General features: G+C 37.7%; 3 protein-coding genes across 3 annotated transcripts; 2 read left to right on the top strand and 1 right to left on the bottom strand.

Annotated features, from left to right (window-relative positions):
• Positions 1-78: 78 nt before the first annotated feature.
• LOC117294404 (serine/threonine-protein phosphatase 6 regulatory ankyrin repeat subunit A-like) lies at positions 79-5,885 on the top strand. Its single transcript, XM_033776786.1, has 6 exons — positions 79-267; positions 1,952-2,087; positions 2,537-2,686; positions 4,119-4,346; positions 4,738-4,983; positions 5,232-5,885. Exons 1-6 carry the CDS (start codon positions 133-135, stop codon positions 5,726-5,728), a joined length of 1,392 nt encoding a protein of 463 aa, XP_033632677.1. The 5' UTR covers positions 79-132; the 3' UTR covers positions 5,729-5,885.
• Positions 5,886-8,178: 2,293 nt separating this feature from the next.
• On the bottom strand, positions 8,179-12,535 carry LOC117294403 (probable tRNA(His) guanylyltransferase). Its single transcript, XM_033776785.1, has 6 exons — positions 12,320-12,535; positions 11,318-11,494; positions 10,711-10,880; positions 10,241-10,329; positions 9,521-9,628; positions 8,179-8,635 (listed from the first exon to the last, which is right to left on the bottom strand). The coding sequence occupies exons 1-6, from the start codon at positions 12,514-12,516 to the stop codon at positions 8,471-8,473; spliced, it is 906 nt and encodes a 301-aa protein (XP_033632676.1). The 5' UTR covers positions 12,517-12,535; the 3' UTR covers positions 8,179-8,470.
• Positions 12,536-12,687: 152 nt separating this feature from the next.
• LOC117294763 (ras-related protein Rab-24-like) lies at positions 12,688-25,269 on the top strand. Its single transcript, XM_033777278.1, has 9 exons — positions 12,688-12,863; positions 14,511-14,863; positions 15,719-15,787; positions 19,984-20,062; positions 21,171-21,238; positions 22,580-22,679; positions 23,762-23,812; positions 24,552-24,611; positions 25,101-25,269. Exons 2-9 carry the CDS (start codon positions 14,744-14,746, stop codon positions 25,172-25,174), a joined length of 621 nt encoding a protein of 206 aa, XP_033633169.1. The 5' UTR covers positions 12,688-12,863; positions 14,511-14,743; the 3' UTR covers positions 25,175-25,269.

Below are 25,269 nucleotides of genomic sequence, written 5' to 3'. Positions count from 1 at the left end.
TAAAACCTTAAGAGCGCCCTCTCTTGTTTTCGATAAACATAAACAAACGCACGATGGCGATGTCATGTACATCATGTATTGAGTTTTCATTCAGGTAGGTAGATGAGTGTGCAATGTTATGCATTTTGAGCCATGTCTCGAAAAGGAGATCCCCTGGAATTATTCGATAAAATTGGCGGCCATGATCCTCAGCTGAACCTGGACAAATGCCTGGTAAATGCTTGCATTGACGGTGACATTGACACTGTCATTGATCTGCTGCAAAAGGTTGGTATCAATGTCAAGGTGCAGTGACAATTTGTTTGAAATGATAATAATGAGTTGACATTTTAACCAGTTCACACGGCTGACACGACACGGCCTGACTGACAGTGACACTGAATACCCCTGACACTAACACTCACTACTCAGTGTCAATTTATCGACCACCCATGGTGTCAGTGCTATGATGTCTGGGCCCAATTTCATATCAATTTCATAATAAAGGTTCAAGCTGTCATGTTAATAGTGTTAGTTAGACTTGGTGTTAAAGGTTTTGTGTACTTTTTGTAGGACAACAAACACAACAAAGTGACAATGTCCACAGATTTACAAATGTTATTTTAAACTTACCCCTAACACAGTTTGATTTTTGAAGATTATAATGGTAGAAAGCTTCCATGAAAATATTACTTGCTGAGGTGGTAGTTTTTGAGAAATGAGTAAAACAATGTCATTTATCGCACGGCAACGACCCTGCAAGGTTTTAAACGGACGTGTACTGTAAGATCGTGTCAATACTCTTTTATTCCCATTCATCAATGCACTTTTGTTAACAAAACGTAAAAAAAATACAATTACAGACACTTTGACAGTTGAAAATTCAAGGTTTGAAATATTTATTAAAACAACTTTGTGCGTGGGTTGTATGTATGCGCGCGCTTAAAAATAGATTACGCGCACGCGCTTAGAAATAGATTATGCGCGCGCTTAGAAATAAATTACGCGCTGTTACATAGCTATGAATTGCGCGTACCGCAGGACAATCTTGCGCGCAGACACGCGGAAGCCAGCCGGTTATAAACGCTGGTCATTATCAACCGTTTAAACACCCCCACGTGACGGGCTCTCCACCAATAGGAGTAGAGAAACTGTTTGGGGTATTTATGAATAATATATAAAGGTACCCTTTCTACCTTTATTATCTTAAAACGGTGTAAGTTTAATGCAAATCTGTGGACATTGTTGTGTTTTGTGTTACAAAAAGTACCCAAATCCTTTATTTAGCAAACAATACTCATTTACTGCATAGAAAATTCTATGGTTGGCTGGTAAAGTTTCTGCTAAGAAGCATAATTGTTCTTTGCTTAGTTAGTGCTTACCGGTAGTTAGCCTTGGCAAATTTGTGTGCAATACATTCTTCATGAAATTGGGCCCCCTTCAGACATAACTAAAAAAATTGTGAATTAAATTCTGCTGTTGGTTTTGGTATCTATAGAGGTGGGCAGTAGTAGTGGAGGTGGGGGCTAGGTGAATTTTTGTTTTATTTAATTGATTTGTTAACAAATCAACGGACACATGAGGGTAGCCCAAAACCAAGGGGTTTATAACTAGCTGTGACCTTGATTTTTGACCTCGTTAATAAATTGGTTAGTAACACGCCCTGGGCTCAATTTCACATAGTTGCGATAACGTAACCCTCTTCGCCGGCAGGAGGAGGGTTATGTTATCGCAACTTAATTTCACAATGCACTAAGATTCATCTTCAGATGAGTTGTCAGTATTGCCATCATGACATTGCACTTTGCTTTAATAGCATTAAAGATTGATTCACAGACCTCCTCACAGTTAAATTCCGGCAATCTTAGAAGCTCTTTGTGAAATCGGCCCCAGGAGCGTCACATGCAATGAATTTCTAAATTCCTGTTTTAAAATTTTGGTATAATTTCCATCAATCTGTCTTTAATTATAGGGAGCATCTGTTGAGGCAGAGACCTACACCCAGCATAATGCTTACTCTGGAGAGAACTACACTACCCCCCTAATGGGGGCAGCCAAGGCCTCCAAGGAGCAGTACAAGATTGCCAAGATGCTGCTGGAAGATGGAGGTATACAATATGTAGCAATCAGGAGTCCATTACACCCATTCTAAAGGATTTTCATTGGCTACCAATACAGGCTAAAATAGATGTTAAGAAATTTAAAAAAAGAAGTAATGATATTATGAAAGAAACCATAATTAAGATATATTTTTTTGTAGGCAAATTTATATGAGTTATATTCCACAGGCCCTATTACATAATGCTTATTGGTTTGAAAGGAAGATTGTGCGATTTCTTTTTCTTATGAGAAAAGATATTACAGACGATTGAAACAGGACGGGGACAAAAGGAAATAAATAGAACCAAGGAGGGTGTTTTGAAGGTTGACTTACATCAAGAATAAGGTGTTCCTGTGCAAATTATTTTCCAGTCTGCCATGACTATAGGCCTATATAACCATCATCTACACTGGCATTGTCATCAGTCTGTCTTTCATTTTTGTTGACCATTCTCAGCTGACGTGAATACTGGAGATAGATACAAGGTCACACCCCTCCACACTGCCTGCCTTCACGGTCACAGCGACTGCGTCAGATTGTTTCTTGATGCTGGAGCTGATGTCAATGCTGGGACTGAAGACTACAACCGACCTGGTGTGTTTAAAAGTAAGCCGGTTACAGGCCTGGTATTACACAGAGCGATGGCCACCGTAACCCTGATCTTGGTCTTGGTGCCCCACTAAAAGTTCCCTATATTTGCAATAGAAGTGCCCTTTGCAAAATGGAAATGACCTTGCCCTTTTAAAAATAAAATTTCAGGTCAGGTGTTAATAGTTTAAAGGCACTGGACACTATTGGTAATTATCAAAGACCAGTCTTCTCACCTGCTGTATCTCAACATATGCATAAAATAACAAACCTGTGAAAATTTTAGCTCAACTGGTCATCGAAGTTGCAAGATAATTATGAAAGAAAAAAAACCCTTGTCACACAAGTGTGTGCTTTCAGATGCTTGATTTCGAGACCTCAAATTCTAAATCTGAGGTCTCAAAATCAAATTCGTGAAAAATTACCTATTTCTCGAAAACTACTCCACTTCAGAGGGAGCCGTTTCTCACAATGTTTTATACTACCAACCTCTCCCCATTACTCGTTACCAAATAAGGTATTATGCTAATAATAATTTTGAGTAATTACCAATATGCCTTTAGTTATATGCCAATGTCAGCTGGTGCTTTACCCATTCCACCTTGTTGTTAAAACTACCCTCCTCTTTGTTCATCACAGCTGTTTTTATCTCTATCAACTATTTCCACTTAACTGCTTTTGTGACACCATTATACATATGTACCTGTTTATGTTTATTATTTGGTTTAAAGGCAGTGGACACTATTGGTAATGACTCAAAATAATTATTAGCATTAAACTTTTCTTGATTACGAGTAATGGGGAGAGGTTGATAGTGTAAAACATTCTGAGAAACGGCTCCCTCTGAAAAAATGTAGTTTTTGAGAAAGAAGTAATTTTCCACAAATTTGATTTTGAGACCTCATATTTAGAATTTGAGGTCTCGAAATCAAGCATCTGAAAGCACACTTCGTGTGACAAGCGTTTTTTCTCCTTCATTATTATCTTGCAACTTAGATGACCAATTGAGCTCAAATTTTCACAGATTTTTTATTTTATGCATATGTTGAGATTGACCAGTGAGAACACTGGTCTTTGACAATTACCAATAGTGTCCAAAGTCTTTAACCCGTACAGTGATGTGTATAAGCACATAATCAGTACTCTCCCTAGTCCTGTGATAAAAAAGTCAACAATGGTCAAAGGCATATTACTGGGTGAAATTCAAACCAATGACCTTTTCCCATCTAGAGCAGATTTCTTACCAACTAGACCACCGAGATTGCCCGGTAGCTAGAGGCAGTTCAAATCCTGTTTATCTTTGTTGTGTTATCATTTAACCTCTGAGTAAGACTCTGTTGGGGTCAAAATGTCAGGCCACTCGCTATTTGTTTCCATCAAATTAAGCATTGGTGTTTTCTTTACCAATTCTGTATAATACCTTTAATCTGCTCTTTCGTATTACCTTTAGAGCCATACAGCAAAGGAAGCACCCCGCTCCACCTAGCAGCCAAAAAGAGTCACATAGGGTGCATCGAGGTCCTCCTGACCCACGGCCATGCCAACTACAACAAACGAGACTCCTACAACCTCACATGTCTCAACTGGGCTGCCCAGATTGGAAGTGAAGAGTGCATTCTTTGTTTGCTGAGGCTGACCGAAGGGGATAGTGTCTTCACGTGCAGTACACCTGGCACAGGTAAAGTGGGGGGGGGGAGGGGGATGGGGAGGGACAAACTCTTTTAGAGCTCAGAGGTCAGATTGATGGCTATAGACTGCAAGTAAATTCTGAGAGCAAGTTGGCCCCCCACAAAAAAAAACCAAAAAACAACATAATTTTGAGTTTTACAAACTGCTCAAAATATTTGGAGATATCTCAAAAATGAAATTTTTTACAAATTTTTGAATGTGAAAAGAACTCATGGGAGCTGAAGGTAGGAATTGATATTCCTCTTAAAACAGTCTATATCGAAGGATGGAGGGAAACATGCACCAGGCAAGGAGTTCCAAAGAGATGCAGTATGGGGCATAAAGCTGTTGGAATAGCTCATTGTTCTACATCTCAGCAAATCTATGGTTTCTCTTTTCAGGTGACATCCCGCTCCATGACTGCGTCCGTCGAGGCTTGGTCAACTGCGTCAGAGAACTTCTCCTTCGAGGGGCGGACGTCAACCACCAAAACTCTGTGGGTCTCAACGCGCTACACTTTGCCTCGCTGCCGTCTGGAAACTTCTCCATCGAGATGATGGAGACCCTATTGGCCTATGGTCGGGAGGTGGATGTTGATCAGCCAATTGGAGGGACTGGTTCATCTCGATACAATCATGGAATGACAGGTGAGGGCAGTTGAACGAAGGGCCTTCCTCAAACCTGGGTTTGGGCTCTGGCTCCAAAAAAAAAAAAAAAAAGTGAAAAGTCTATCTGTCCGAGATTTCAGCATACCACGGCAGATTGTGGGTTGTGGGTTACGGCCACGGTTTTGCAATTGACAGTAAATGAATTTTCACAGAAGCACGGTAAAAAATTTTTTATTGTGGAAGTAATTAAAGAAAATTCACACCACTTTTTTCTCTGAACTGTTCAGGTATCAAACCACTGAAGTTGGTTGCCTTTGAGCCAAATATTGATGTTCACCTGCACAACTTTCACACAGCTGAGTTTCGTCTCAGTCGCACCTTCAAACTCATCACCTCCGACCCCAGCCGACCTACGCGGCGCCCTCAATGCGCAATCCATCTCATACAGCACGGCGCAGATTTCAACCTCAGTTATCGCGGACAGACGCTTCTACAGCAAGAGGTGTACAATGAGGATGGCGACGATTCGGTGCTCACTGCAGTGGTGCGTGCCGCTTGGATTCTCCCGGTTCTGGACCGGCCACCGGGGATGCTCGCCGAGGACGTCAGCGATATCGCCAAGGAGAAGCTGAAGTGGCTTAGGGAACTTTTCAGCTCACCTAGGAGCTTACAGCACTGCTGTAGAGTTACTCTTAGAAAGATTCTCAGCTGCAGGAAGCTGAACAGGGTGAATGAACTACCCTTACCAACATCGCTGCAAGACTACTTGCTTCTTAAAAGCTAGTTGTTCAAATCAATAACCGGAACTAAGTGATGAATAAGTTTTAATGGTGACTGAGAGATTTGCAAGAATAGTGTAAACTTTGGTTAAAGGTAGTGGACACTATTGGTAATTACTCAAAATAATTATCAGCATAAAACCTCACCTGGTAACGAGTAATGGGGAGAGGTTGATAAGTATAAAACATTGTGAGAAACGGCTCCCTCTTAAGTGACGTAGATTTTGAGAAGGAAGTAATTTTCCACGGATTTGATTTCGAGACCTCAAGTTTTGAATTTGAGGTCTCGAAATCAAGCTTCTGAAAGCACACAACTTCGTGTGATAAGGGTGTTTTTTCTTTCATAGTTATCTCGCAACTTCGACGACCAATTGAGCTCAAATTTTCGCAGGTTTGTCATTTTATGCATATGTTGAGATACACCAAGTGAGAAAACCGGTCATAGACAATTACCAATGGTGTCCATTGTTTTTAAGTGTGTTGTAAACTTAAGATAATGAACACAAATACAGATGCAATGCTCAAGTCCAGATATGGTTCAGGTTTCACTTTTGTTTAACTCGCAAGTATTCATTACTTTAAAGCAATCGTACAACATCGGTAAACTTTGTGTATCACAACTTATATATAAAATAACAAACCTGTGAAAATTTAGGCTCAATCGGTCATCAGAGTCGGGAGAAAATAACAGGAAAACCCACCCTTGTGTCCGCACGTTTCGCCGTGTCATGACATGTGTTTAAAATGAATCTGTTATTCTCGATATCGAGAATTTATATTCGTATACAAAGTGACGTTTTAATTTCTAGAATAAGAGTTGATAACCAACGATGTTCTTCAAAACAAACACTACTACTTACTGTGTAACTATCTCTTTAATAAAACTGTCACCGTGCCAAGTTTCAAAATCAAGGGAAACAGACTCGGATTTTGCCCGAGTTGTTTTAGGTGAACAAAATTAATCATAATTCACCCAGGCACATTTTCCTTTGACAAAAAACAATGCAGAGTGTTTAACAGGGCAGGGTGTTTTCTATTATTTTACAATGATCATTCTACATCACACAGTTGTTTCTTGTTTCACGTGATCAATGTCTTTATTTTATAAATGCGTAATGTTAACCTGGAAAATAAATTGAAATTTTTAAAACTAATTACTGTACACCTAAAGGGCAGAAAATTCTTTTGTCAGAGTAAAGTGCTTGGTAATCATGATACTAATGATCACTACTATCACTGACATACAGAAACTGGAAATAATTAAAGTTGGAAGAAAAATGTATACCAATTTGTAAACAGGGAGTTAAGTTAAAGCCAGTGGACACTATTGGTAATTGTCAAAGACTAGTCTTCACAGTTGGTGTATCTCAACATATGCATAAAATAACAAACCTGTGAAAATTTGAGCTCAATCGGTCGTCGAAGTTGCGAGATATTAATGAAGGCTATGCATAGAGTTATAATGAAAACGCACAGTGAAATTGCCCACCAGTACGGCGCATTCAAGATTTTTCTGATGATGACGTCAGGTGAAATGGGTCAATATGTAATGACATCATCACAATAATCTTAGTTGCACAAGTTTGGGAGTCACTGTATGTAATACAGCAAAGAATGCACTTGAGGCAGCACACCATTTACAACGCTTACCATAATTTTTGCGTGAATTTTGACTCCTAGAGTGTTTTCAGCTCAAAAGAGATAACTCAGAGTAATCCGAGATTCCAGCATACTGTGGCAGATTATCAGCCATGGCTTATGGCCAGGGCACAATTTCACAGAGCTGCTAAGCACGAAAATTTGACTAGCATGAAATTTCTTCCTTGATAAAAACAGGATTACAAACCAAATTTCCATTTGTTGCATTTTGCTTGTTACTGGTATAGACGATGTGACCTATGTTTACATTCAAACAGCCCTCTGTTGACAAAACACTATATACGTCATGTTTAGCCGGGCACCGAGTTGCGTAGTCATAGTAAGATTGCGTACACTTTCTAGCTGGCTGACAAAACACAAAGGTTTTGCCCGGCGGTATGCGCGAATCATGTTATGGTACTCGTGTGACGTCAGAGGTCACATCGTCTATTCAGCTGTTGCTAATCCTGAAAAATCACGTGGCAATTTGGTTGGTTATCCTGTTTTTATCAAGGCAAAAAATTCATGCTCAGCAAATGTTTGTGCTTAGCAGCTCTTTGAAATTGGGCCCAGGGCTCTGTGATTCTCAGTGATTGCTACTCATATTTTCTCACTCGGCACACCAAAACCCAGTGCTTATTATGAGAACCTTTGTTATATTTCCTTTGTCACATCAAGTTTTCATTGTGGCATCGATACTTTCAAATATTAACTTTTGTTTTATCCATATACATCGATGTGTGGTAGCACTGTATATACTCAGTATATTCCAGAGCTCTGTGAAAAAAAATCACAGGCATATTCAGGCATGCAACTTTTCTTCAGATCAGCTGATTTCCTCTTTATTTAGTCAGTTTTACCGTTCAATTTTTTTTTGTAATTTCGTATTTTTGAGTGAAGCTACAGTTGTTTGCCTGCATCTTACTCGAGTGCATTCAAACCCACGACCTTTGGAATATTTTCAAAGGAAAACGATCACCCCAAAAGCTAAAAAAAGTCCACAAAATACAAGGAATACAATACAAAGGGCAAGGAATTTTCTTCGGAGTTAACCAACCCAAGGAATTAAAAACCTAATTGAATAGAAAAAAACCCTAAGTTAACAGATGTCAACTGCAGGAAGCTCCTAATATTTCAGGATGTTCTGTCCAGAAGGTGTCACCGATGATGTCCGTGTGAAAGAGCGTAACTTTCCTCCTCGTCCGAACCACCTCTCGCCTTAGCATCTCCTCAGACTCTTTGCTCTTGCACTGTTTCACCGTTACCTCCGTCGTCTGCACACACACACACACACAAAACAAATCAAGTAAAAATTAACGCGAGTCAAAGATATGCATTGCTCCATGGTAAAACTGAACCAGAAAAATTGCAAGGTGTGCTACATCAGGACCCAATTTATTTCATAGAACTGCTTAAAGCAGAAAATGTTGCTTAAAGTTTTTCTGCTAAAGCAAGCAGGGTACCAGTCACAGATTATACATGAGACACTGAATTTTGGCTGGCAACCTTGTTCTTGTAAGTATAGTTTTGTTGTTGTGCTTAGCTACTTTTTGTGCTTGAGCAGCTCATTGAAAGTGGGCCCATGACACAGACTTTAGTTGACTACAACAAAAACACAAGCGACTTTAATCTTCATCCTCTTGGTAATAATTTCCAGCGAGTTGCTCAAGCGTTTGAAACGACTCAACTGCATGGATTGTGTACGTGGCACAACTATGCACAGAACTGACTGTTTACCACTTGATATCATACCGCAGGCTGGCATAGTTTATCTGTAATCCATGTAAACAACAATGGATGATACTGAATAGTCAGACAGAAAGAGGGTTGACTGTTCTTTGTAGATGCATTCATCACATTATTATCATATTGTAGAGGCTGGCATAACTTATATTTCAATCAAAACCACAGTGGATGACAGTAAAAGGTCAAGCAGTGGGAGGGTTGATTGTGTTCTGTGTAAATGCATTCATCACATCAAAACCACAGTGGATGATATTGAAAGGTCAGACAATTGGAGGGTTGACCACATGACATCACATTGCAAACTGGCCTAAATCATGTCATTCAGTACTACTATAGATTATATTAAATGGTCACAGAGTAGGAGAGTTAGCATTCCCAACCAAACTTTAGGTACAATCTAAATATTCACTTACTGGTTGCCATATCTGAACACTTCCTTTGCGGTACAACTCCGGCTCATTGTTGTAGTTGATTCCAAACTCTGAGAACAGCAGTTCATTCTTATCACTTGAGAAAGTTCCCTGCAAGGTCAAAACAATACCAGAATTATGGGCTTCAATAATGGGACAGTGTTGGCCGAGCTACAGGAAATGGGGCAAGGCACAAAAAGTAACTGAAGAGGGGTTTGCCATGGTTTTCCTGGCTGGATTGGCAACATATTGCGCCACAGCAACTTGTAAACCATTACATGGTGCTAAGGATTAGGTCTCAAACTTTGTCCCACTCCTTGCATTAATAATACCAAGCGCTTTGTATTCTTTGGCAAAAGGCGATTATTATTATTATTATTTAAAGGTGGTGGTCACGGCACAGATATCAGCGTTAAGCAGAAATTTTGCCCCGATCAGCTGAAACATTTGGGGTGTCGTAGCTGAGCGGATAAGAGCATCGAACTCAAGCTCCTGTGATTCTGCTCACGAGAGTGTGGGTTTGAAACCTGGTCGTGACACTTGTGTCCATGAGCAAGACACTTTACTACAATTGTTTCTCTCCACCCTGGGGTAAAATGGGTACCTGTGAGGGCAGAGATGGTTCTGAGATTAGATGCCTGTTTAAAAATGGTTTATCATGAAGTTGGAACAAACACTGTTTTAAAATCCTCTAAATGCGCAAAAGCTGCAAATTTCACGAACCCTTAGTCTCTCCTCTCCTTGTTTCTTTGTCAGTCCGCCGTCATTGACCAACTTCCAGAAGCATGTGTTGTACAAGTTATTGATGTGGCCTGTAGTTGAATTAAAGGAACTATAATAATGATCAAAATGATAATCGGTAGGATTTGAAACTTTGCACAGTGGATGACTGATATTAAAGTGATAGTTCTTGAAAAGAAACAATTGTGATAACTGTAACCCTCCATCCTTCTCAGGCCTGTATGCTTCGTTTTTAAAATGTAAAGGGCACCCTATGAGGAAATTGTAAATTCCAACTGTAGCATTTCAAGGGCACCAAGGCAATGACCAAGGGGCATGGAGGCAACGGCCTGCGTTGCCTCCATGAAGTATCAGGCCTGAGATTGGTAAATTGATGGAGGGGTTCTCGGAAAAATTTTGGTACGAATTTTTGAAATATTTGCATCACAAAGTATTTTCTGTCTCAGACTTACAGTCTGCCTGCCTCCAGCTGAGGTAGTCTCTGAGGTTTCGGTTGCTTGGGTACAGGACGATCCGACCATCAAAGGCTGGGGGGTAGAGAAGCTGCCGATCGGGGAAATATTTCCTCCAATGGAACACAAAGGATGATGAGAAGAGAGACACCATGTTGGTCATTAGTTTACTGCAATAAACAAAGAAGACCATATTAGTTTAAAGGATTATTTGCCTCAAAACAATGCATGGGTGGCTGGTGCACAAAGGGCTCACCTCTCATCAACTGGTTTGATTCCCTGCTTGGGCCATAATGTGAGTGAAGTTGTTTGCTGGTTTTCTCCTGTGCCACAAGGGTTTTTTCACAGGGCCCTTGGGTTTTTTTCTTCCTCCAGGGATAATCAAACACCTTTCATTCAGTAACATTTATTCATTCAGTAACATTGCCTAGCAGAAAATTTTGCTTACCAGAATTTGGTTACCAGCCGAAATACCATTTATATATAGTGCAGTTTGCAACTGATATCCTGCTCATTTTTGCTAAGCAGGAATTTATTAAGCAATATTTTCTGCTTTAACAGCTTAAGCAGCTCTATCAAATTAATTGTGCCCAGATAATTATGCTACCTCGCCCTTCTGCTAAACTGTGTTGTCTCTCTCTTGAACACAAAGCTGTATTCATCGCTCTGCCCATAGGCAAGTACGACATCCTTAAACTCTTCCATCACGCACTCAGCGCAGAAGTTCATGAGGGACAATCCTCTTGTGTCGTTTGGTTTACGGAAGCCATGTGTGTCTGCAAATCTGTTCAATTGAAGCAAAACAAGTGTACATTTTACAAATTTAACTCACAAGTACAACCCAACAATCCAGGAGAAAAAAAGGATCTGCTCATGAAATGCTGAGTTTTAGAGAAGGAAACCCCAAACAAAGAAAAACATGGACAGGTTACGATTATTGCAATTTAAAGATCCAAGATAATGTAGTTGAGCAATCAACTTGGTAAAAAAACAAGCAATTTTATTTTCAGAGACAAAGAATGTTGTGTTAATCGAAACCCTCCATCCTCCCAATGGTCGGGTCGCAGACCAGATCTCAGACGCTGTCGGGAGGATTGAGAGTGGTTTCAATTATCGCAAGTAAGCATGCTAAGGCAAAGAGAAGTTGACTCCGACTTTATTTCTGAGCAAAATATTAATCATTAATAATAATTATATTTACATACAATGATAAAAAAAAAAATTTACAAAACCTACATTACACTTAAACTGAATTAAGCAAAGGCAAACAGATATTCCTCCACTCCAGGCTTCATGTTTAAAATGACCAAAGTAAAATAATTTAAAACAAAAGGAGAAAGGCTGACAGATTTCGACACAAAAAAGACCCACCAAGTCAAGTGAATAAAACTGAAGACAATGTAAAATATTCTACATTACTAAATTTTATCGGAAAAGTTTCCGTATGGCGCCACCACTTTTTCATTCGATATAAAATAATATAGGAACTTATTTACCTGATTGATATATCCCTTTTTGTAAAAATGAGTGAAAAAGTGGTGGCGCCATACGGAAAGATCCCCATTCTATCTTATACAGGGAGGAATAAATTCCTTCATGCTATATTTACTTGTGAAAACCTCTTCCATCTAGTCTCATGACAATCCATGTGTTGGGAAGCAACTTGTCGACTTCTTCAAACTGACGAACATACTCGAATTTACTGTTGGCCATAATCAAAACCTTAGATAACAGCAGCCCCCTGCGTTCTGGCTGGTGTTTGAAATGTTTGTAAACTGTGTTTAAAAAAATGTAAACGAAACACATGTGGACATTATGTCTAAGCCCCAGACGTGTTCCAAACACTGAACGTTTATCTCACATAAACAGACTGATGTTTACTTGTAAAGTTCATTCACCTTTAACCCATTTAATTTCAAGACGCGCGCACGCGTATTGGTGCGCATTGTCGACCTTTGACCCAACGGGAGAGGGCGAGTCTGTGTTTTCCTGGAGTTTCATTTTTCTGCAGCAGCTTGGCCCATGGCCCAACAAATTGCACTGTTTTAACACAAATTTCCACAAGTTTTCATAAGATGGCATTAATGATTACATTAGGGGTTTGCTAATTCTTCACAGGTCATCAAAATCGATGAGTTTCATTTAAAAATAGGGTAAGTTTTGTAAAAAAAATTGTTTGGTGTTTTTATTTTACTAAAAATAATATTCCATTTGATTTTGATCTGTGTCGCAATTCCAATTATTTCAATGAATAATTTAATATTTTCTGGCGATGCAGTGTCTGAGGAGTGACACACATATATCTGTGACTCGGTCCTTTGAGCTAAGAAGAAGTGCTGTGTTTTCACAGTGCGGTAATGTTCAAATTTTCTGAAGCAGCACTTTAAAGGAAGAAGAAGAAGATTGAATTTTCTGAAGCAGCACTTTAAAGGAAGAAGAAGAAGATTGAATTTTTATCCGCCCCTCCAATTCTCCACCCAGGCCATGTGTTTTTGTTATTATATTAGCCTACTTTACTTATTAATATTAATATTATGATACGGTTGTCTTTGCTTGTATTTTTTTGAAAATGTTTGTTTTATTCATTGTTGCATTTGCTTGTTAAATATTACTCTGGTTGATTGGTTTGGAAATAAAGTGAATTGAATTGAATAACAAATATGAAAATAACGGAAAAGCATGGAGATCTTTTATTTATCATGTTTATCAGTTGAGTATAACTATAGGTTAATAAAACATTGAAAGCCATTATACACTTTCGGTAAACAGTATTGTCCAAGTCCCACAAATTTCGTGTATCACAACTTATATATAAAATAACAAACCTGTGAAAATTTAGGTTCAATCGGTCATCGGAGTCGGGAGAAGTCTGAAGATAACGGGAAAACCCATACTTGTTTCCGCGCGTTTCGCCGTGTCAGGACATGTGTTTAAAATAAATCCGTAATTCTCGCTAACGAGAATTTATATTGTTTTAATGTTTTCTCAAAAAGTAAAGCATTTCATGGAACAATATTTCAAGAGAAGTCTTTCACCATTACCTTCTAAACCCTGTAAATTTTTTGTAAATCTGTGAACTTTTCTGTTAACCCTGTAAATTATTTGTAAATCTGTGAATTTTTTTTTTTTTTCTGTACCGAAAGTGTATAATGGCTTTGAAGACCGTTGGTTGAAATGCAGTTTTTTTTTCTCTTGGTAATAATAATCGGAGTTGGGAGAAAAAAGTCTTGGCATGGAGGAAGCATCCTCCATGGTCTTGGCAACTTCGATATGAAAGAAAAACTCTTATGATATAATTTAATAAAGTTCTTGCATGCACACACTGTTGGAAAAGTTTCCGTATGGCGCCACCACTTTTTCTTTCGATATGAAATAATATAGTATCTAATTTACCTCAAAGAGATTCCCTTTTTGTAAAAATGTGTGAAAAAGTGGTGGCGCCATACGGAAAGTTATCCACACTGTTTGCCGGCTAAAATATAATTTACTTAAAGATAGCAAGATGCGCACTAGTTGCGATAAACTTAACCCTTAAGGAGGGTTATGTTATCGCAACTAGATGCGCACTACCTAATAAAATTTAAAAACAATGTACACTACCCTGTGGGAGTTTGTTGCCTCCCTTCATAAATTCCATCTGTCTGTAATATTAAATGTGCCAAAATATAAAATGTCAGACCTTTACAAAAAGTTATCATTTTTATTTATTTTTTTCACTTTTTTTCCCCTTCAGATTCACCAAAAATGTTTTAAAACATTGTCTGAATTTGTTTGATGCTTTATTTCTTTTGATTTTGCAGAGACTTCTTGGACTGCCAAAAAAGGAGAATCTTAAAATTCAATATAAAGATAAGAGACGTCATACTTTGATTCTTCAATGTCCTCCGTTTCAAACATCCAAAGGAGAGACGTTAAAACTCCTCGGAGACTGTCTTTCTATCTTAGATTGAAACAAAAGGATGAAAGACCAGACGTACCTTTAAGAGGTAGTCAGTATTTTATCTGAAATTGAATGAAATAAAACTGTGCAGTGATGAGTGGAAGCCGGGTGGATTTGAAGGTGGTTTTACTCGGCAAGGAGTTCGGCGGTAAAACCAGCCTGGTGGAGCGCTACCTGCACGACAGATTCCATGGAGATGTACCATATCAAAATGTAAGAAATCAAAGGATTCTTTCTGAAGTTGTTGTATTTCTGCAACAATCATAGCTCTTATGGCACATTTACATACAGCTGCTTAGAGGCACTGGACACTATTGGTATAGTTTATCAAAATAATTGTTAAAACTTACTCAGTATTGAGCAATGGAGAGCTGTTGATAGTGTAAAACATTGAGAGAAACAGCTCCCTCTGAAGTAACGTAGTTTATGGCAAAGAGGTGATTTCTCACAAAAATTTGTGCAACAAGCACGTTTTTTTCTTTCATCATTCTCTTGCAAATTTGATGACCAATTGAGTCCAATTTTTTTCACAGATTTGTTATTCCTTATATGTTGAGATATACCAAGTGTGAATACTGGTCTTTGACAATTACCAAACGTGTCCACCCAGTGCCTATATAAAGACCCTGGACACCTTTGGTAATTGTCAAAGACCGGTCTTTCTCAACATTTGCACAAAATAACAAACCTGTGAAAATTTGAACTCAATTGGTCGCCAAAGTTGCGAGATAAAAATGGAAAAAAAACACCCTTGTCACGCGAAGTTGTGTGGTTTCAGATGTTTGATTTCAGGACCTCAAAATCTAATTCTGAAGTCTTGAATTCAAATTCGCGGAAAATTACTTCTTTCTCGAAAACTACGTTACTTCAGGTGGAGCCGTTTCTCACAATGTTTTATACCATAAACAGCTCTCCATTGCGTGTTACCAAGTAAGTTTTTATATGCTAACAATTATTTTGAGTAATTACCAATAGTGTCCACTGCCTTTAAAACTCTATCTGTGATCTCTCGATAATCTCAACTCAAAAGTAGACTTTTCCTTTAATTTATGGTCTTCTTTGTTTCAGACTATCGGTGCAGCTTTCGGAGCAAAGAAGATTGAAGTGGATTCCAGAACAGTTACAATGGGTGTATGGGTAAGTCCCAGCCGTCGATTTCATAAAGAGTTAGGACTTGTCTTATCTCAAGTTCGGACGAGTAACTCAACTTAACTTAGGATTAATTTTAAGGTCTGCATGCAGGGTTGGGACTCGTCCTAAGTCCTAAGATTAGTCTTAAGTTAGGAAGAGTTTTGTGAAATCGACGGCAGTACTATTTACACCACACAATATTTATTGTTTGAAAATACTCCTGAGCGTGGAACTATAAGGTTTTGGAATAATTATAATGAAAACATGTCAGTCATTGGTCAGCAACCACTCACAAAACAAAATTAAATAAAATTAAATAAAGATAAAAAGAAAAGTGGTATGTTGTTAAAGCACAGCTTATTTCCTTTCACAGGAAATATGAAAACAAAAGGGGGGTTTCTCTTTTTTAAATATGTGAAAGACAAATGAAAAGGAAGATTTTGTGTAATTATCGGGTAGGAAGTTTCAAGCTTAAACCTGAAAGGTTGCAAAGTTCATGCCAGTACCAATCAAACTTGACAAAGATTTCACAGGTTCGTTGTGAATCAGTGTTTTTTAATAAGAACACTGTAGATCTGAATATGCATGGTATTTGGCCCCTGGATAGGGAAGTTAATTGAGTTCAAGGCAGTATATTGTGTTCTTATTAGGCACACACACACATGTCTAAACGGTGTAAGGTTTTGTTGCCTTTATTCAGGCCATTTTAAAGGTATGATACAGGATTGGACAGGATAAAAAAACATAATTTTTAAATTTCAGCTGAAAGCTTACTTCGTGCACACATATCAATTTACCATTTTGTCTGTGAAATATTTCCCTCTGAAATGAAGTCATTCAAGAAACTACAAACTGTGCATTTATCAGAAAAAGTAAAGAAAAACCCCAGCTGATTTTGGTTCTTACAACAAAAATTCAGGACAGTGTACGGTACATGCTAAGAATTGTGAATGTTTTTTCCCCTTTTGTCCCCTTGACTCACACTTGTAACCAGTTAAGACTAAGTTTTCACAGCTCATTGTTTCATGTAATAATGGTTGATAATTCAAAACATGAACACTTTCTGTATCTATTTTGTCAGCTCAACTAATCCTGTGTGTACCTTTTTCAATGGTTTCACTGAGTAAATCGAAAATCAGATTAAAGTACATGTAGGAAGAACATTTTTTCCAGTTGAAATGAATTCTAATGGATTCATAAATTCAGCGATCTTTACACTTTCTCTTGAATGGCTACATTGTATTATTGCTTTTAGTGACAAAGTGGTTAATGTAATGCAATACTGTTGATTGATGCTTGGATGATTTTCCCGAGATATAGAGCTTTCCCACATTGCTCTATACCTTGCTGGATGAGTCTCTCTGGATTTACTTTGTAACACTAACAGCGACTATGAAAAGAGAAACAGTATACAATGAACTTTGAATATATGGCTGTATGGGGGCCATTGCACCATTTACAATAATATTAAATAATAAGAAAGACAAAGCACCTAATGCAATCTAGCGCATAAAGAGAACAATGAAATGAGCGAAAAATGAATTACAAGTCGATGTGACAAGCAGATTACAATTAAGCAGCTCTTTAAACAAATGAGTTTTTAACCGAGACTTTAAACAGTGCAAAGAATTGTAGCCTGGCAAATATGGAGCAGTGTAAGAGAATGATCTTTGACCCAAAATAATTTCAGCTCATTGTAGTTGTGGTGACTCATGAGCAATGACTGTTGAGACAAAAGTAAAGTCCAAGTAGGGGAATAATGGTGAACAAGTTGAGATAAATAAGTAGGAGTTTGAAATTTTTGACTCTTGAACATTGATTGTTATAAAAGGATTTAAAAAATAATTACGAACCCCTGTGCCACTTATTTCTGTGTTTACAATCAGCACTATGCCCCTGAGGTACACATTGTTGATTTTTTTGTGTGACAGAGTTTTGTCAGTACAAATGCCAAAAAGGGTGTTTTGTTTTTGAAATGTTTTGTTTAAAGACACTGGACCTATTGGTAATTGTTAAAGACCAATTCTCTCACTTGGTGTATCTCAACATACATTATGCATAAAATAACAAACCTGTGAAAGTTTGAGCACAGTTGGTCGTAGAAGTTTCGAGATAATACTGAAAGAAAAAACACCCTTGTCACACGAAGTTGTTTGCTTTTAGATGCTTGATTTCGAGACCTCAAAATCTAATTCTAATGAGATCTCAAAATCAAATTCGTGGAAAATTATTTCTTTCTCAAAAACTACTTTACTTCAGAGGGAGCCGTTTCTCACAATGTTTTATGTACTATCAACCTCTCCCCATTACTCATACCAAGTAAGGTTTTATGCTAACTATTTTTTTCGAGTCATTACCAATAGTGTCCACTGCCTTTAAGCATTCATTTTTGGGGAATTATTAAAATTGTAAAGGTGGATTGGGGGGGGGAGGTGTAATTTCTTTCAACTTTACCGTGATACTTAGTGCACAAATGTCATCCTCTTAAAATAATAATGACAAAAACAGGCCTGCAGTACTGTATGTCATGTCTGTGTGAATTGGCCTAGCTGTTGATGTCATCATGTTTACAGATTGATACATTTTTCTACAATAACTTATTGCCCACCCTGCCATAGGCCTGCATTGGTAAATAATGTTCAGAAATTTATAGAAAGGCAAGTTTGACTTATTATTATATTTTGCAAGTCGGGTATCAACCTGGGCCCAATTTCATAGAGCTCCTAAGCACGAAAATTTGCTTAACATGAAATTTCTTTCTTGATAAAAACAGGATTACCAACAACATTTCTATTTGTTGCATACGTGTATTGCTTGTTATTAGTAATCAGCTGTTGGTTGCTTATCCTGAAAATCACATGGAAATTTGTTTGGTAATTTGTTGTTATCATTATCAAGGAAGAAATTTCATGCTAAGCAAATTTTTGTGGAAGTGTCGGGGCCGACCGGTTAAGAGCACCGAATTCAAACTCTGGTGTTTCTGATCAGCAGAGTGTGGGTTCGAATCCCCAGCTGTAACACTGTGTCCTTGAGCAAGACACTTAACCATTACTTCGTCCTTCGGATGGGACGTAAAGCCGTTGGTCCCATGTGTTGTGTAACGCATGTAAAAGAACCCAGTGCACTTATCGAAAAGAGAAGGGGTTCGCCCCGGTGTTCCTGGTTGTGGCTGCTTAATGCACCGTAGCACCTTGTAAACCCTTATAACATGTATAAGGTGCTAAATAATTGGGTCTCAGAATTCATCACTGCAACAACCTATCTTTCTGAAAGTTTGTATATACTCAGCGCCTTGAGTACCTTGTTTGGTAGATACTGCGCTATATAAGACTTCGATATTATTATTATTATCAAGGAAGAAATTTCATGCTTTAAGCAAATTTTCGTGCTTAGCAGCTCTATGAAATTGGGCCCTGATGATACTCTAGCTTACATTGGGAGAACTCTCAGCATTACCAGTTCTTGCTTTCGGCATAAAAAAAAGGGAAATATATCCTGCAGGTTCATGTACATGTACACAAACGTGAATGGATTAAAAAAAAAAATTATCAGCCTGTGTGTAATGCACCACTACCAGCAAAAAAATATGACATTTTTATCATTCTGTTTTACTTAGTGCTAATTCTTCATACACTGTTCTATCAAACTTGAATTGTGGTAAACAAAATCCAGAATACAGAAAGCTTCATGTAAAATAGTATGGGGAGCACGTTCTTTCGTGGTTACTGCGGGGAAGGTGTGGAATAGTCTTCCTTACCACATCAAATACAACATCCTCTTTTAAAACCGCCCTCAAAACTCACCTCTTTAAAGTTAAATATTGACCAGCTACTCTCAACATACTTTTTCTGTTCCTTTCTATCTATCTACCTAACTGTCTATTTGTATCATGAGCGAGCAACATGAGCGCCTTTTTTGTGGTGGACCGGCGCTATATAAGACTCCTGATATTATTAATAATAGGCCTATGAATCCTGCCCAAATTGTAAGAATATTAGGTTTTACCCATACAAAGATGGTTGACATTTCTTAGATAATGTATTCGAACTACAGATTTTTCTTTCTGCATGAACATAACCTCTCACGATTTTTAGTGAAATCTCATAATAAACAAATTTTGAGGTCCTAATCCAACCATTTCTTTTTCCAAGGTTTTTCTCATGAATTTTATGACAGTTTTTATTATGATTTGACTTTGACAGGACACAGCTGGTTCAGAGAGATATGAAGCAATGAGTAGGATATACTACAGAGGAGCAAAAGCAGCCATAGTTTGTTATGGTAGGTACTATTTTATAACTCAATTTCAATTCAGTAACTTTAATTCAATACTGCAATTCAATACAATAATGCACACTTTTTTGTATTTACAATTTATGCAGAATACAGAAAGCTATTTAATAGGCCCAGGCCTTCATGTTGCAGGCCCTCACTGTAGTATGAGGTATGATAATAATAAGCAGCAATTTAAAGACCTTTTTAGGTATAAAGGTAAAGAGAGATGCTTTTTAAATGGCGCTATATAAAAACCCATTGTATTGTATATTGTATTGTATTTTGATCCCCTACCTATGGACAGAAACAAATTTAGTACAACCATGGTTGTAAGTATAAAACATTCTGAGAAACGTCTCCCTCTGACAAATGTCTGATGTGACAAAGTTTTTGAGAAAGAAGTAATTTTCCACAAATTTGATTTTGAGACCTCAGATTTAGAATTTGAGGTCTCGAAATCAAGCATCTGAAAGCACACAACTTTGTGTGTCAAGGGTGTTTTTTCTTTCATAGTTATCTTGCAACTCCGACGACCAATCAAGCTCAAATTTTCACAGGTTTGTTATGGTATGCATATGTTGAGATACACTAAGTGAGAAGACTGGTCTTTGACAGTTACCAATAGTTGCCTAGCAAAACGGAATTATGCTTACCAGAATAAGGGTACAAAATGTACAAAATGGTACAGTTTGCTTTTTTGTGCTTTCGATGTATAAAATAAAACTAACATGTGAATTTGAAAACTTCATTTCAAAAGGCAGTCACTTTTTTTTATAGATATCGTCAGAAACGTGAAGTAAATGTCCTAAGTGGAAAGAATCCTTGACAGAAATACACATTCTGAGAAGCGTTCTCAAATTAAAATTTTGTTGCATAAAAATTGATTTAAGTTTTTATTTATCCACCACTTTCTCAAAATGCTTTATAGTATCCGAGGTTGTATGCAAATAAAAACATGGTTAAGAAGACTACAACACTCTGTTGAACCAAGTTTTTATTTGCATAAATTTGAAGCTTGATTACCAAGCATCAAAGCAATTTACCCAACAAGTATAATTTTTGCAAGGAATTTGACCAGTGTTAACTTTGTTTTGTTTTAATTGTCAATTTGTAGATCTCACAGAAGCTCCAAGTTTTGACAGAGCAAAATTCTGGGTTGAAGAACTGAAAAAGAATGAAGAGGTAAGAAATAACAACAGGGAATATAAACCTTGTAAATACTTGCTGATGAAAGGGTCTGGGTACTTTTTGTAGGACACAAAACACAATGTCCACAGATTTACATAACACTTACAGTTTGAAGATGATGTTAGTAGAAAGCTTCCTTTAAATTATTACTTTCCTAGGTGCTGTATTTTTTTTTTTTAAATGAGTAAAATACCGCACCCATTTTTTTTTAGCCTGAAAACATATTGACCAGTGGTAAATTTTGGTAAAAAACTGATCAATACATTTTACATGCTAAAACTGAGACGAAAATTATTTTGGTGACATTATTTAACTAATTTCTCAAAAACTACAGCACCTCAGCAAGTAATATTTTAAGGTAAGCTTCGAATGGTGTAAGTTAAATATAAATCTGCGGAAGTTGGGTTTTGTGTTACAAAAAGTACCCAAACAACAAACAAAAGGAGGCGACACATTTAAAAGAAGCATTCAAATGAAAAAAATAAAAAGAGAAAGGCAGAAAACATTCAGAAGAAGCAAGTGGTGAACAGGGGTTGTGCTTACAGTTGGCTTGATTTTCAACTGGTCTCCAGGTTTTTGACTGGTCCGTCAATTTTGCCTGAAGGCAGTGGACACTATTGATAATTGTCAAAGACTAGCCTTCACAGTTTGTGTATCTCAACATATGCATAAAATAACAAACCTGTGAAAATTTGAGCTCAATCGGTCATCGAAGTTGCGAGATAATAATGAAAGAAAAAAACACCCTTGTCACATGAAGTTGTGTGCGTTTAGATGGTTGATTTCGAGACCTCAAGTTCTAAATCTGAGGTCTCGAAATCAAATACGTGGAAAATTACTTCTTTCTCTAAAACTATGGCACTTCAGAGGGAGCCGTTTCTCACATGGTTTATACCATCAACCTCTCCCCATTACTCATCACCAAGAAAGGTTTTATGCTAATAATTATTTTGAGTAATTACCAATAGTGTCCACTGCCTTTAACCTTTTATTTGTAGGCCTACCTATTGATACAAAATCCGCTAGTGTCCAAACCTGGGAGGAGGTGGGGCAGGTGGTATGGGGAAATGGTTGGTTTATGCACAGGAGGTTAGAAACACAAAATGACAAAATCAAATGACTATTAGAAGATGATACTTTACCCTGCATCTCACCCAACCCAGGACTAAAAAAAACCCCAACAAAAATGAGAAAATCTAAAACAACACACATCGGTATATATGGATTAAAACCAAAAATTAAGATTCTTTAATATCCCCGATGCAAATTTCCATCTTTAAAAACAAAGTGTCATTAACTTTTTTAATTCCAAATTTGATTTGGCTCATTTTACAGAACTGCAAGATTTATTTATCAGGTAACAAGTTTGACCTTGTAGATGACGACAAGAAGAGACGGCAAGTTGACTACCACAGCGTGACGGACTATGCAGACGGTGAGAAGCAATTTTTTTTCTACTTCCGTGGTTGAGCTAAAGAGAACACCAAACTCAAGCTCTGGTGTTTATGATTAGCAGAGTGTGGGTTCGCGTCCTGGCCGTGACACTTGTGTCCTTAAGCAAGACACTTAACTATATTGCTGTGTCCTCCAGATGGGACAGAAAGCCATAATTTCATAAAGTCTGTAAAAAAAATAAGCACAAAATCTTGCTTTACACAAACATTTAAGCAAAAGTAGATTACCAGCCAGATTACCGTACAGTTACCATTGCTGCAGCTGGTACCACAGTAATTTCTTGCTTTCTTTGCTTTCTTCAGCGTTTGCCAACCAGTAGTGTCTGTATGAATGTTTTAATAGATGTTAAATTTGCATGAATGTTATTTAATAAACGATTGTTATTTAATAAACGAACGGATAACTATTTTGATCTTATGAAAATTCATCTGTCATTTGTTGACCTTTTAAAATTAAACTTTGATCACAACACTGGAGACAGGTATGGATATTAAAATTACAGGTATGTGATCAAAAGTTTAACTTTAACTTTGTTTTGCTCTTGCTCGTACTTATGCCTGTTGACTTAAAGTAACATCACACCTTTTTGTAGGGGCTGATGTGGGGCGTTATGCTTGCACATTTAAGTGTCAGGCTACTGCATAACTCTTCTCAACTAAACACTTGTACACACAAAAGCACTCAGCTTCATCAGTATTTCCCATACAAAAATAATAATAATAATAATAATAAATAAGCAACAGTTTTTATATAGCGCAAAAATACAATAAAGTTTCACAGCGATTTCGAAAAGTCAAGAGTGATAAACCAGGGGTGGTTTTCACAAAGTTTAGGACAAGAGTTAGGACTAGTCTTATCACACGTTCTTGATGGCTCCTAGGACTAGTCCGAACTCTTCGTGAAATCGACCCCATGACTGTTAATGGAAAAAAATTACAGAAAATACAGAAAGAATTACCAAATGCATACAATAAAATTACAAGTTATTTAGAAGAAGAAAAAAAATGCGTCTTTTCTACAGATTACCTTTTTTTGATTGTATGTTTTCTCTCTTCTTTATAGAGTTACATGCTGAGGTGTTTGAAACATCAAGTAAAACTGGATACAATATAAGTAAGTGCTGAGTAGGCCTAGGCAACGAGTGCGAGTCGTGTTGAAGATTTTCTACCTTTGCCCAGTAGTCTAAAAACAGGACAGTTCTTTTCAGAACTGAGAGGTCTACTGAAATTCCAAAAATCTACTCCGCGGTAGTAGAATATAAAGCAATACAGTTTCCTTAAGAACAAATCTACCTGGCACGTAGATACACACATGGTGTTACCACAAACCAATATTGAAGTCCTGACTAATAATTGGCTGCTATGTCTAGTCGTGATTGCCGCTTTTCAACTACCCAGTTAAATCGTGCCACCACTGCAAATAATGGTTGTGACTGGTGTCAAAGTCACTATTATTGAAGCGAGACTGTTTGGTAGTGAGTTTCACAAGTCGTACAGGCCTTGTGCTGAGTATGTTTATTGCCCTCCCAACTTCCACTTTGTGAGACTCTTTCACTAAGAACAGATAATAATGTACTTTCCCTTCAACTTAAAGGGCCACGTTTCCTTTGGATCGGGCCAGTTGGTATTTGAAAAGCGTTTGAAACAGTTTGTTATGCATATGGTTGGAAAGATGTTTTAAAGGTAGAATAATAAAGCTCCACACAGCTTTTATGTCGTGAACTAACACGGCACGCAATTTTGTGGCGTCAAAATTTTGACGTCATAAAATTGCCAACCCAAGGCAATGTGTCCCTTTAAAACCTTCATATTATTTTGTTATGAAATGAATCCCCATTGTTGTGTTCTTGCAGAAGAGCTATTCTTCAAAATTGCCAAAGATTATGTTCGAGATCCTAGGAATAATGAAGCCAGTGAGTATGATTTGTCTGTGTTCTGTAAACAGTCTGGTTGGCCGTAATAAAAATATCACCCCCCCCCCTAACTTTGTTCCCTTCTTCATTGGCTCTTGACGATGACTAGAGCAAGCTAGGCGAACTCACTCTGCAGTAGTGAAGTTAATTACGAAGCTAAAGTTGTAGTCCCAGCTGATTTTCTACGTTCCACCAAGGTAGTAGTTAAAAAGCAGGACAATTTTTTCAGAATTGACAATGACTGAGAAGTCTCCCAAAAATCTACTCAGCGATAGACAGCGCAAGACAGCGCAAAACAGTTCTCTTAAGGATAAAATCTACCTGGCAAGTAGACACACACGTTGTGTTATCGCAAACCATATAATATTTTCTCCATTGTTTATCTCTTGTTTTTTTCTGTGTGCTTTCTGCCTCTTTCTCTTTTCATTTCTTTCCACTGGACTGTTTTTTTGTGGTCACATACATGTTTTTTTGTTCTTCATTCCTCAGCTGCTGATTTACCAGAAGGAACATTTTCTCTGGACACCAAGCCTCAAAAAAAGTCAGATGGATGTCCCTGTTAATCAATTCTACTGCTGGTGTCAGATACAATTGTGTCCGCCACGCAATACTGTCCGCTCCGGACACTTTTGCATATGCAATCGTGTCCGGGGCTATG

The sequence above is a fragment of the Asterias rubens genome, chromosome 9, assembly GCF_902459465.1.
Source record: "Asterias rubens chromosome 9, eAstRub1.3, whole genome shotgun sequence".
Lineage (NCBI taxonomy): Eukaryota > Metazoa > Echinodermata > Asteroidea > Forcipulatida > Asteriidae > Asterias > Asterias rubens.
Note: the sequence above shows the minus strand (reverse complement) of the source record. Positions and strands in the feature narration are given on the sequence as shown.